Raw genomic sequence first — 13,937 nt, 5'->3', positions numbered from 1 at the left:
ATTGTGAGTGTGTTCTATTAGAGAGCTTCTTTATTTAACAATCTGGTTTCAAAGCCTTGACTTTAAATAGTAATTGCAACTTATGTTATAAATAGGTCACCATCTGTAGCTCTTCATTGTGTGCCACGTGAGCCACATAATCCACATGCTGAGCTTGACGCACATATGACTTGCGGGCTGCTGAAGAATCGCTAGCTAAAGTTTCTCTTCCAGATATAACATGGATGTCCTCTAGTGTGGGCTCATTGTCCGTAGAGGGAGGGCTCTCCTTATTGGGGTACCCTCTACTGCTTGGGGGGAGCTCGATACAACTAATTGTTGCCACCCCGAGATCGTCCTCTTGGTGGGCCATGATTTTCCCTGGGGAACCTATCTTGTCGAGGTGGATAATGTGGTGCTTTTTGAGGCGCTTCGGCTATCATAGGCCGAAATTGGTCGACCTTGGTTTCCCTGGCCAATCTTTTTATTTATTCACAGAATGTGTAACAATTCTTCGTGGAGTGACCTAAGCACTGATCAAGTTCGCAAAAAGGAGGGGGATTCTTCTCTTTCGGCTCCTTAGAGTAAAAAAGGGAAGTTGATAAGTCCTGTAGGAGGGACGGTAAAAGATGGAGGTGGTATGTATGTTTGGTGACAGTGCCTGAAGTAGTCATCGGGTTGAGGAACCTTTCCATCTGCTTGTTTGTTCTTATCACCTACAGGTCGGCCTCTTTTTTTGGTTCCCTCTTCAGGGTGCTTAGTTAATTCAAAAGTCCGCATGATGTCTAGCTATATACCACATATTTATTAGCACGGGGCAAACAGATTTGCCAAAGTAGTTAGTTGCTTGAGGGCAAGAGATTCCTTGAGGGGTATGAGGGTTGTTCCTTGTAAGAAGGCTAAGACGGCTACACCGACCGATAAGTCTTGTACCTCTAGTGCTCCAAAAGCGATCGATGTATTACCTGAAGGACTCCTTGGGACCCTATCAAACACTAAGGAGGTAGGTGGGAGCCTTTTCTCTTGAGGCATGGGCTGCAAATGATGTGACGAGTATGCCTATAACTGCTCATAGGAGGTAATGTAGTCGGAGGGCAATTCGCTGAACCATGCGTGAGCGTATTCCATCAACGATTGCGAGAAGACTGAACACATAGTAGCTTCACCCCACTTGTAAAGATATGCCAAGGATTCAAAGAGCTGTGTGTAGAGGATGGGGTCCTTTCTGCCACTATCCTCAAGTAAGTGTGGTAGCTTGAACTTAGGAGGAAGCGCATGGTTAAGCACGTCCTTGGAGAACGGATCCTACTCCAATCATTTTACCCCTCATCGGTTTCAGTTGCTACATCTCCATCTCTCCTGGATCCTACTCCTATTTCCTTTCCTTCTCTTGATGCTCCTCTGTCCTTATGCTCTCAATGGGGAGAATTTCTAGCCTCTCTACCTGTTAATTCTTTAAGTTCTGATAGCATAAGGGCAGATTCCTTAAGTTCTTCTCTTGTTTCTCCTAATTCATTCTCTTAGCCAGAAATTGCAACTGAACCACATGTCCCAACTCCATATTCAGCAGCTAAACATCCTTTACAAGTATATTCTAGATGTCTAAAGGCCCATCTTCAAGAACAACAAAACCAATCATCACTTCCAGATGCTGGTCTACTGGAAAACAACACTATAAATGAGCCTACCAGCAGTGATAATTTGGATTGGGCTATGCCTATTGCTCTAAGGAAAGGGGTAAGATCTCGCGTCAAGTATCCCATGTCTAATCACTTGACTTATGCTAAATTGTCCCCTCAATAGAAGGGATTTATTGCAAGCATTGACAACATTGTCATTCCAAGAAATATTCAGGAGGCAGTGAGTGATCCTAGGTGGAAAGCTACAGCTATGGAGGAAAAGAGTGCCTTGGTGAAGAATAACACATGGGAGATTGTTAAACTATCTCCAAACAAAAGGGTGGTTGGTTGTAGATGGGTTTTCACTGTAAAACATAATGCAGATGGAAGTGTTGAAAGATACAAAGAAATATTGGTTGCACAAGGGTTTACCCAAATATATGGGATCGACTATGAGGAGACTTTTGCTCCTATGGCCAAACTCAACTCAATTTGGGTATTAATTTCTCTTGTTGTTAATCTTGATTGGCCTCTACTTCAATTTGATATTAAAAATGCTTTTTTGAATGGTGACTTGGATGAGGAGATATATATGAGAATACCCCTAGGATTTGAACAGGAAATTGGCAGTGGAAATTTGTGCAAATTAAAAAAATCCCTATATGGATTAAAGCAGACTCTAAGGGCTTGGTTTAAGAAATTTAGCATGACTCTAAATTGCTTGGGATATAAACAAGGCCAAACTGATCATACCCTATTTATAAAGTCTACAATAGAAGGTAAAAATGCCATATTAATTGTCTATGTTGATGACATTATTGTGACAGGTGATGACTTATAGGGAATTGAAAACTTGAAAAGATAATTAAAAACTGAATTTGAGGTAAAAGACCTAGGAGTCATGAGATACTTGCTAGGAATGGAGATGGCTCGAAGTAAAGAGGGATCATCTCTCAAAGGAAGTACACACTTGATTTGTTAAAGGAAACTGGGATGTTAGCATGTAGACCAGTTGGTACTCCTCTAGAAAAGGGTTGGAATGTTGAAGAAAAAGAGGACACTCCTATTGAAAAAGAAAGGTACCAAAGGTTGGTTGGTAGACTAATTTATTTATCACTTCAAAGGCCATACATAACCTATGTAGTAAGTGACATAAGTCAAAATATGCATTCCCCTACTCAAAAGCATATGAATATAGTGTTCCATGTTCTAAGATACCTCAATGGAACAATTGGAAAAGGGCTGATGTTCAAGAAGACTAATGAAAGAAGAATCGAATGTTTTGTGGATGCTGATTGGGCTGGTTCACGTGAGGATAACAGGTCAACTTCGGGTTATTGCACCAAGTTATGGGGTAATGTGGTTACTTGGAGGAGCAAAAAATAGTCTGTAGTGGCCCGAAGCAGTGCCGAGGCTAAATTTTGTGATATTGCTCAAGGGATATGTGAAGTAATTTGGCTAGAAAGGAAGATGGAAGACTTGGGGTTGTCTTTATCTCAACTGACAAAAGTTTATAATGATAGCAAATCTGCTATCTGTATTGTGAAGAATCCAATTTAGCATGACTGAATGAGACATGTAAGAATTGACAAGAGTTTTATAACAAGGGAAATTGAATGAGGAATCAACTTATCCTATATTCCAATTACTGATCAAGTAGCTGACATCTTCACAAAAACCGTTACAAGTGTTGGAAATGTATGCCCTAAAGACACGTTTTGTTTAATTTATGGTAATGATGTTTCTTTTATTCAGTTTATGGCACATATATTATTTGCATTTAATTGTTGGAAATGTGTCCATGCTATTAAGTAAGTGATTCATGTGATGGGTCATTCTTCACAGTTAGGCATGAATCATGGGTACTTAATAAGCAAGAAAATATTACTCTTGATGTTTTGATAGAACTGGGCATTCTATCATGATAAGATCATTGTGCAATAGATCCTAATGGAGGATGGCTTGCCTTAGCCAGTAAACAGTCCGTTTACTCTAATTGTACAAGCGCATTTGGAATGCGTAGAGTGGACCTGTGATAGAAGCTAATGACAAAGTACTAATTATCATGGAGCTAGTCTATCACTGCTATTACGTGGACGAGTACTCTAATACTTGAGTATTAGTTGGTGGTCTAGTGAACCTAGAGCTATATTCTTAGATTCATTGTAGGTGAGGTCTATCAAAGATCAATATCCTTTTGAGTTGGGAGTATGGTTTCTAATTAGCTAAGACAAACTAATACAAGATAGTTTCTGTGATTCACCCCCTTGTGATTGTCCAAGAATAATCAAATAATCCAGGGCCTTGGGAACGTGACTTAAGAGTGTGTGCTTCTGGGTAGCTCCCAGTGATAAGCAAGTACATTCGAGTAGTCACGGATTATTGGACTAGTGATCTAAGGATGGTAGAAATCATTTAGAGAGGTGTTAGTACATTATTCCTTTCTAAATGATGGGTGTTACGCAGAGGGGTATTTTCGTCATTACACTAGTAGGTCAAAGACATGGCATATGCAAAATTATTCGTGGGGTCAGTGTTACCATATGGTGATAGTTGGAACACTTAGAATGACAAAATATAGCTACTAGGTAGCAGGGATATTTTGGTCATTTTAGTAGCCGTGAATAATTTGTCTTTTGGTCCCCGGGGTAGCTCGATGTAACTCATGTATTTTTTAATACATTTGGCTTGTTGGATGAATTACATTGAGAGAGAATTATTTTATTCAGAATGGTCCATAATTAATTGGGCTAGAATAAAATAATAGTTCATTAAGGTTTTTAATTAATTAATTGGGCTAACCCAATTAGAAAATTAATTAAATGATCTTGGCCCATTAGGGTTTGGCCCACTAGGGTTTTAACCCTAGGGTTCTCCCTATATATTCTCTCATTATTTGTTTTTTCATCCAAGTCGTTTTTCATTCTTCTTCACCGAAGAGAGGCCACGAGTTCGAGTCATATTTCGGAAGATCGAAAGAGAGCCTCGAAGTTCTGATGCGAAGGAGCCGAAGGATAGCAGGACAGCCGTCGTCTCCACCACGCGAAGAAGCTACCGCGCATCCTGCCCCTATCGCCCCATTCCGACCGGTAATCCGCCGTAAAAGTAAGTCTCCTAGACTCTAACCAATACGAGGATCGTTTTTTTGATTAAAACGCTTCCGTTGCATGCTTTTGTATCCTCGTTTTTGATCCTTCAACAAGGCCAAGGTTCGAGTTACTAATTGGCAAGCTGGGAATGACTTGTATCTATTCCTCAGCTTGAGGGGGAGTGTTGGAGAATCTCAGAAAAAGTGATAAAGAATCGGGAGCTGCTCAATTTTTAAAATAGATAATTACAAGTGTTTAAATGTTGTATTTTAAATTGTAGATAATGTTGTATAAGTTTGTTTTTATTTCCCAAGTTTTAGGAGATAAAATATCCTAGTTTCTAGGAAGTAGATAGCTTATATCTTCTCCTAAATTGTAGGAGAATTATTAGCAGCTAGGGTCTATATATTTCATTTGGCCCTATAGGATGAATCATTGAAGCTTTTCTGCTATCTTAAACTTATTTCAGCATGGAATGTTTAAAATGTGAGATCTAAGATGAGGATGTTACAATAGATATGTGGCCATAAAAGAAAAGACATGATTAGAAATTAACTTATTCATAATAAGCTTGGAGTGACACCTAGTAAATATAAGATGCATGAAACACAATTCAGATGGTTTGCTTATGTGTCAAGAACCCAATAGATGTTCTTGTGAGAGAGTGGAAGGGATGGAAGATGTTTGTGGCAAAGAGATGGAAAAAAAACTAAGATGGTAGAAGTCGGTGACTGGAGATGCCGATCTTCGAAGGGGGCGACCTTAACAGGTGGGTTTTCAAGGCCGAGAGATACTTCATAATCAACCAACTGACGGAGGCTAAGAAATTAGACTTAGCAACTCTCTGTTTCGATGGGCCTGCACTCGCCTGGTTTCAATGGGAACAAAGGCGGCATAGAGTCAGGAGCTGGGAGGAGTTAACGATCCATCTACGTAGACGATTCCGGTCTTCGCATAAGGGATCAATGGAGGAGAGGCTCTTGGCCCTCAGGCAAGAGGACTCCGTGCCGGAATACCGCCTCCTCTTTGAGACACTGGTGACCCCGGTGGGCGAAGTTTTAGAGGCCATACTAGAAAGCCTCTTAGTTAACGAGTTGAAGCCAGAAATCAAGGCAGAGGTTAGGGTGTTACAACCATCGAGTCTATCGCAAATCATGGAGACAACCCAACAAATTGAAGACAAGATTCACATACTCCAAGATCAACTGGGTCCTGGATCACCTAGGAACCCTACAATAGTTCCTTGTTTTTCACCTTGAGGACAAGGTGAGTTCCGTGGGGGGGGGAGTATTGATAGGCAGCCCATAACATTCCACTACCAAAGACCTAAGCAATAAGGACAGAATAGGAATTGAAATAGGAGAAGGCCAATTGGTGCATGTGCAGACTAACAAATTCAGTTAAGGAGTAGAATGGGAAGAACATGGGGGTATGTGAGGGCAACAGATTCCTATAAATAGAAAACCAAATAGAGTAGGAGGAAGGAATATTTTAGTGAGGATATTGGGAGAGTGTGGACCTCTCGAAAGTCCATTTTCTTTTCATTTGCTTAATTTTCTAGTTGTTTTTCTCTCCATTTTCAGTATCCTATCATTTTGATGGAGAGTATTTCTCCAAGCCCTGATTAAGAATGCATCTGAATATTTTGACCTTTTTTTTTATTTTAATTGATAATTAAAAGTTTGTGATTGTTTTTCTTGTTGTTTCTTGTTCTTGTCTCAGTTTTTGCATATGTATCTGGTTTAGTTCATTTATGAGCTTGTATTCTTGCAATGTCATTGTTGCCTAAAAGATGAAAGTATATTTTGTGTTATGGGGGACACAAGGTGGAGTAAGAAGCATAAAATAGATGTAAGACATGGATATTTCACAATAAGGACAAGTTAATATGGTAATTTTAGATAAAAATAAAATAAAATAAGGGGAGGACATGACTCAGATTGATGTGCTGCAATAACAGTTCTTTCCCATATGCTTATTTACAATGGCATTGGATTAGTTATTGTCACAACCCAAATCCCGCATCGATGGTCTACCTTGGAGGTTTTGGATATATTACTTGGTCCCATTAACCTAAGAGTTACCTTCAACTAGTAGGTGTGGGTGAGGAATCATGGTGTTACAGTTATTTTCCTTAGATTTACTTAATAATACACACATTCTGATGTCTTTTGCAAGTTTGATGCTATTGTGTCTGCAGATGCATTTGAGAATCTAAAGCCTGCCCCTGATATTTTTCTGTCTGCTTCTAAAATTTTTTATATGCCAAGTAATGAGGTATATTTGTGGATTTATCTAGACATCCATGCCAAGAACATTTCACTCTCTTGAAAGAGTTATTGATACTGATATTACAGTCACATATTTCTCCATCCAATATTATTACCTTTATTAGTTGAGAAATTATCTCTTTGTCAAACTGCAAGCAGAAAACAGAATAAGACTGTTAATTTTCCAATCAAAAAAGTTTCTAAAAATCTTCTCCATATATTGGTTTACCGTGGACAAAAATATGGGAGTGTGTGCCAATGGGATTAAGCCTACCCCATCTAGTGGGATTAAGCCTAGTGATTGTTGTTGTAGCTTTAAACTCCCAACATCAATGTTCTAAAAATTGGCCTAGGCAGCCCCTGGCCGCAGCAAATATGGCCTAGTCGGCCCCTCTAGGCGCCAGCCTGATTAATCGAGCTGCGGCGATGCCCAGGCGGCGCCTAGTCGCCTGGGACGCCTAATTTTTGGGTTTAAATCTTACCCTTTGTCGATTTCGAAGCCTCTCTTACTCCTCTCAGCCGTCTCGCCCTCTCATACTCGTCTCAGCCCAAGATCGTCGCCGGTACCTCCTCGCTACCTCCAGCTCCATCGCGACCTCCTTACCGCTTCTATGCTGTCAAGCTGCCGCGTCCTCACTCAGTCAATGTTGCTGCCGCTGTCAAGCTCCATATCTGCTTCAGACCCCTCTTTCTCTTGTTGTTGGGTGTTGTTAGGGTTTATTTAATAACTTTATACATATATATATATTTAACATATGTTTAATAACATATATATATATATCAACTAGCAATGCTTTAAGCTAGTGAACTGATTTTGTTCGGGTTTATTTAACATATAAACTTTATTATGTTATTTAATTTTTTCATTTATATGTTAGATATATATATATTTTTTTTTTCTTTTCTATTTATATGTTAGATATATATATATATTTTTTTTCTTTTCTATTTATATGTTAGATATATATCTAATATATATAACATATATATATATATATTTTCATGCCACTTTCAATTTTAATTTAATTGAAAATAACATCAAGTTACATCACAAAGTTAAAAAAAAAAAAAAAAAACCAATAGTTTTCCTAGGCCCCGCCTAGGTGCCCTATGCACTAGGCCCTAGCCTAGCGCCTGACTAGCGCCTAGCGTGTATTAGAACACTGCCCAACATTATGGTCTCTGGTCCATTGATCAGTTTTATTTCTGTATTATCTTCAATTTAAGTGATATCAAAGCATTAATTTCATGCACTTATTTGCTCAGTGTATTGTTATTGAAGATGCATTAGCTGGAGTGCAAGCTGCTAGAGCTGTGCAGATGAGGTTGAATATGTCTTTGGACGCACATTTTACTTAAATATAGATATGTGGGTGGATGTCGATATGTTTCCACTCATAATTATAGATACAGCACAGATATTTATCTATTTATTCTTTATTTAGCAAGCCTTTTTAGCTCCAAAATTATGTTTCTTATGTAGCAATAGCATATTTTTTTTTTAAGTATAGCAGTAACAAGTTCTTCTTGGAGATGTATAGCGTGACAACAACATTGTCAGAAGACACTCTAAAAAAGGCTGCTCCATCACTTATCAGACAGGAGATACGGAGTATTTCACTTGATGACATAAGTAGTGGTGGCTCTGTTTCAAATAGTATGTAGTTACCTAATGTATATTTCAAATGTCTTTATGTACCATCAATAATCAGAATAGTGAAGCTATGTGTCATTTCTAAAGAACTATGAGTAAGATCTTTTTCTTTTATAATGTGCATTCTAGTTGTTTGAATGTTCTTCTCATTAATGCTGAAGCATATTCTTCACTATTAATTAATTGACTCTATTTCTTAGTTTGTAGTTTTTTTCTTTTGTGATTGGAAGACTACATTTCACTCTGACTGTATTATTCTCTTTGCAGTATTAGCTTGGTATTTGTTAGGATTATGTATTATGTGGAAAAATGAGGTCTGATGATGGTGGCCATTGCAGACGAGAAGATGCAGGGAGCCCAACTTGGTAATTCCTCTGCTCAAATGTCTCCACCACCTCTCAAGGATAGGAGAGAGAGTGGGTCATTCCCAGATATAAATTCTTCAAATGATGCAGCCTTCTCAATTGGAGGGTAAGAGAGATTCTGTATCTCGAATGATTGATCAATTCATCTTTTGATTAATTGGCTGCCTGTAGTTTATCCCTCTTGAACCTCTTATTTGTATATGTATGTTGTTAACCTTTTATTGTCTACGAATATAGTCTCTTTTTCCCTCAAAAACAAAGAAATAATTGCATCTGGTTCACATGTTTAGTCTTTAACCAGAAACGCAATCTTAAACTTGAGAGTGAACACTTGGTGAATCTGGTGCATTAGAATGGAGAAACTAAGCAAAACTTTACAGAATTTATAAGTGTTCATAGAATTCAGATATCAAATTAGTTTCATCTTTTTTAGTAAGATATCAAAGCTTTTTACTTGCATACTTTAGATGCTGAAACATTTTTTTGCACGTGTTACCTACTTTTAGAGTTCCCAACAATTGGTACTGTATGTATCTTTTAACATCTGAAATTATCATGACTGAATTTTGTTGGTGAGTTCAGGTTGCAGCGAACTTGGATACCCAACCATCTCCCCCCCCCCCCCCTAAAAAAAAGAAAAATAAATAAATAAATAACAGTTAGTAGTCATTCCTTAAATACATATTTTAATTGCTAGCATCCAAGCTAATTATTATGAATTTTATTTGACAATTCTTCTTGGTTGGAATTTCCAATTATTATGAATTTTAAGGGTTTTTCCTTCATTGCTTGCTTAAATTTCATGTCTTCAAAAGCTTCCATTCTCTAGAGTTTGTAATTATGTTTACTGTTTCTCATTATTGGTTCTTTCCTTTTTCCATATTCGTATCTAAACTCATGAACCTCATCTATGGTTGTATGAATATGGACTTAGACCAATTCTTATCCTATAGCTTTTCCTTTTATCTTTCAGTCCAGGAATGAATGAATCCATGCTATTTTTCATGACCTATTACGCTTAACATTGCAGCAAATTGATAATGACTTTTACTCTTATAAGCTGTCTACAACAATTTAATGAAAATATCTGCTTCTACTAATTGTGGAGTTTATTCAGAGTTCATAAATATGTAAGGTAGCAGTGTGGAACTTTGAGGAAATTATATGGGATCTGTAGTTCAGAACAAGTAGCTTTCAGTTGCAGACATAATTTATTGACGGATTGCAGGGTTCTTGTTGAGATATTTTAAGATATGGAAGTCTGGGGGTTGCTACCTCATGTTTCATTTTCACGATTACTAACTGGAAGGTACGAGTATGCAACTGGAAAGAAATATGGACGGTCTAAGTATTTTGGTTTCGTCTCGAGACTCATATCCTCTTTTTCCCTTGTTGAGTTAGTTTAAATATGATATCTAGAAATCCTTAATATTCCTTGGAGTGCTACTACTTTGCAGGCAATGCAATATGCGTCTCTAAAGGCCATCTGGAACTTGCTATTTGGAGTAGCCGGACCCTCTTTTGAACAAAATAAAGGTATTGATGATCCTGATGACATTTTCTTGAATTATATTCTCATTGATTTTTTCCCCTCTACTTCTGCTCGTAATTCTATCTTTTCTTTCAGTTCCACAAATGTTTTTTTTTCCTATTCTATACGGACAATTGTTTGTCTATACAAATATTCAAATGCAAGATTCCAGTTCTTCTGTTATGTATTAGCCATTTGAAATCTACATGGACTTGTAAAAAAATTTGTTGTATTCCTATGTATATCAGTTACAGGTTTACCCTGTTCTGCTAGAGTTCAACAATTTGTGAACTATATATCTGAACTGGAAACTGGGTCACTGAGTTCCCTTGTTCCTATTCTTATATTTGAAAATTAGATTTCATAATTAAGTTTTTCTTCTTTTGGCTAATTTGTTGTTGATTTGTTTTCTTTTTTTTTTTTTTTTTCTTTTTCTTTTTGTTCGCAAGGGGACTGCTCGTATTGTGCCAGAGTTTCCATTAAAACTTGATTGGCAAAATACACCTCCCCTTAAACTATGCATGGTAAATCAGTTACTTAGTTTTGGATTTCTGAGCAGTGATTTGTCATGATATAAGTCACGACAAGGGAATATAACATGCAAGTGGCAGGACTGTCACATGAATGGTTAAGAAGTTGGGTAGTTATTTCTAGAAGGGGGTACTAGTGTAAATAAAACTTTCCTTTGGCAGGAATTGAAGTGCGGGATCCTCTCTATATGAAGGACCCGCTTGATTGTATCTAGGCATGCCCTATTGAGCCACGCCTTGTATCAAATAGGCGCACAGGACCTCGAGTCTTCTTTAAGCCATGCTCGAGATCCAGACCAACATGGTCAGTCTGTCCCGAGCGGACCTTGGGCATAACACCGTCATTGTTCTAAGCGCCTCAAGCCCGTCTCGGCCCTATTGAGCCACGTCTTGTATCAAACAGGCGCACATACCCCGCGCGGACCTAGGGACTCGAACAGACACACATCGGATCCTGAGTTTGATCCCAGAAAACCTTACATCAGGACACAACACAAAACAAAGTACACAAAAAACCTTACTTAGGTTGCGTTCTCTTTATTGTTTTCAAGTCATTTTTAGTTTTCAATTTTCTAAAATAATGAAAATGTTTCATCTTTGCTATTTTTAAATATGCATTTTTGAAAACAAAAAAAAAATTGTAAAGAAAACTGAAAACAACAAAAAGTTGTTTTGAGTATTTTCATTCAAAACAAACTCAAAACTCGAAACATATTTATTTATTTATTTATTCATATTTTATTATTGTAATGGGAAAAAATATTACAAAATTTATTAACTTTAAAATGTATATATTTTTTTAATAATATATTAACATTAAATATTTATAATTTACTTAATAATCAAATTTATTAAATAAAATATCATTAAAAAATATTTTCAAAATTTCAAAGAGAACGCGTTTTCTAATTTTCTGTTTTGAAAAATAGTTTTTCAAAATGACAAAGAGAATGGGTTTTTAATTTTCTAAAAACAGACTACCAAAATAGAAAACTAAAAATGAATTCAAAACTCAAAACTAAAAATTGAAAAGTAAAAAGAACGCAGCCTTACATTTTTGTTATAAACAATTTACATTTGATTACAAGCCTCACGCTTATAACAGTTCTACATTACACTTGCCTACCACACTACAACTATCACACAATATAAATCCTTGGAAATCTAACAAAGGACAAACAAACTGGTAAAGCACGATCAAGCAGCTATCGCACTCCTCTAGATTATCAGCAATCGCCTTACTCCTGAATCGCCAAAAAATGACCGAACCCCTTTTGTACTTCCTACCCTCCAAAGGGTCAGATTCTGCCAGCATAACCGCTGCTCCTAATGAAAATTCGGAGCGACCCACCGCCTTGGTAGCCCCGACATTTCCAAGTTTCAACCTTAGAGCAGGCAAATGATCCCTAACCATAGCCAGATAATATCAACGTTAGTGGCCCAAGCCCTCGGACAACGACACGCTGGAATAATTGAATTCAAAACTGATATGAACCTGTAATGGAAAGAATTACAGGATGAATACTTGCCTTTCAATCTCTTTGATCGGATTCGAATGCTCCTACTGAAACTACTACTGCAATTTCTCTTGGCCTTTTTTTCTTCTTCGATGCAATCTCTAATCTTCATGGCGTTAAGAAACTCAATGCTATGACTCTATATATACATATATATGTGAGAGAAGCAGCCCTAAAGCCCACTCCTTCTCCTCACGCAACTAGGAGACTACAAATCCAAAACACTCTCTCGAATAAACTCCTCCAAAACATAATAACTTTAATTAAATAATTAAATTCTAATCACAAATTGCTAAATGACCTTCATGTCTTAGCATTTAATTTCCATAATTTAAAAGAATTAAATACTATTCTCTCAATGAAAAATCTCTAAATTGCCACATTAAAATTTAATTGGCCAATTCTCTTAATTAAACCTCAATAATGAATTAAATAATTCTAAATAAATTATGGGCCCTCTAACGAGTCGTTACAGTGTACGTGGAGCCGCTCAAGACAAAAGATGTATGGAGAGTTTATGATTCTTTTCAGTTTATGTTGACTCAAAGTTTTATTTTAGTGGATTGAGATATTCATTTATGGTATCAAATTGCAGTTTATCAGTTAGTTTTATTTTATTTCACTGTAGCACCTTTTCTCAGACAGTTCTAGGAGAGATGGTGTTACAAAAGATGAAGAGGCTGGCAGCAAAAGAATTACCGCCAGCAGCAACCAACCTCGCGGCATGAGCTAGCCGTGAGACCAGCCTGCTTGTCGCGAGGAGCAGCCTCGCAGCTGCTAACTGTGAGCTGCCTCACGGCCGTTTGCCGCAAGGGGCAGCCTCTCAGTCGCTAGCCGCAAGCTGCCTCACGGTTGCTTGCCATGAGAGGCAGCCTCGCGACTTCTAGCCACGAGCAGCCTCGCGACTAGCATGCCGCGAGCCACTTAGCGATCGCATAATGGCTTGTCGTGAGGCTCAGCCTTGCAAATACTTACAGGCTGGCTGCAAGGGCCAGCCCCGCGGCTGCTTGCTGTGAGCGCATGCTGCGAGCAATCTCGCAACTAAGCGTCAAAAAGCCTATTCCCAGCAAAGCCTATTCCTAGCGAGGAAGGAAAAAGCTTGCGGCGAGACCTCGCGACGAAGGCAAAAGCTTGCGACAAGACCAAGCGGCGAAGGCAAAAGCTTGTGGCGAGACCTAGCAGCGAAGATAAAAGCTTGCGGCAAGATCTAGCAGCGAAGGCAGAAGCTTACGGCAAGACCTAGTGGAGAAACCTTGTGACAAGAGCTGTGGCAAGAGCTAGTGGCGAGAGTCTGTGGAAAACACTTATGGAAAGAGCTAGTGGCGAGAGCTAGTGGCGAAAGCTAGTGGCAAAACCTTGTGACAAAAGCTAGTGGCGAATCCT

General features: G+C 38.2%; 1 protein-coding gene across 2 annotated transcripts; it reads left to right on the top strand.

The window, feature by feature from the left end:
• The first annotated feature begins 7,990 nt into the window (after nt 1-7,990).
• Nucleotides 7,991-10,882, top strand: LOC127801321 (protein SUPPRESSOR OF QUENCHING 1, chloroplastic-like). Of its 2 annotated transcripts, XM_052336314.1 has the most exons (3): nt 7,991-8,614; nt 8,950-9,082; nt 10,205-10,882. In XM_052336314.1, the coding sequence occupies exons 1-3, from the start codon at nt 8,491-8,493 to the stop codon at nt 10,224-10,226; spliced, it is 279 nt and encodes a 92-aa protein (XP_052192274.1). In that variant the 5' UTR covers nt 7,991-8,490; the 3' UTR covers nt 10,227-10,882. The 2 variants fall into 2 exon arrangements, 1 of the variants encoding a protein (XP_052192274.1); XR_008023000.1 differs by lacking the exon at nt 10,205-10,882 and having other exon boundaries at nt 8,879-9,594.
• The last annotated feature ends 3,055 nt before the right edge of the window (nt 10,883-13,937 follow it).

Source organism: Diospyros lotus, chromosome 5 (genome assembly GCF_014633365.1).
Source record: "Diospyros lotus cultivar Yz01 chromosome 5, ASM1463336v1, whole genome shotgun sequence".
Taxonomy (NCBI): Eukaryota; Viridiplantae; Streptophyta; class Magnoliopsida; order Ericales; family Ebenaceae; genus Diospyros; species Diospyros lotus.
This window is presented reverse-complemented; position numbering and strand designations above follow the sequence as displayed.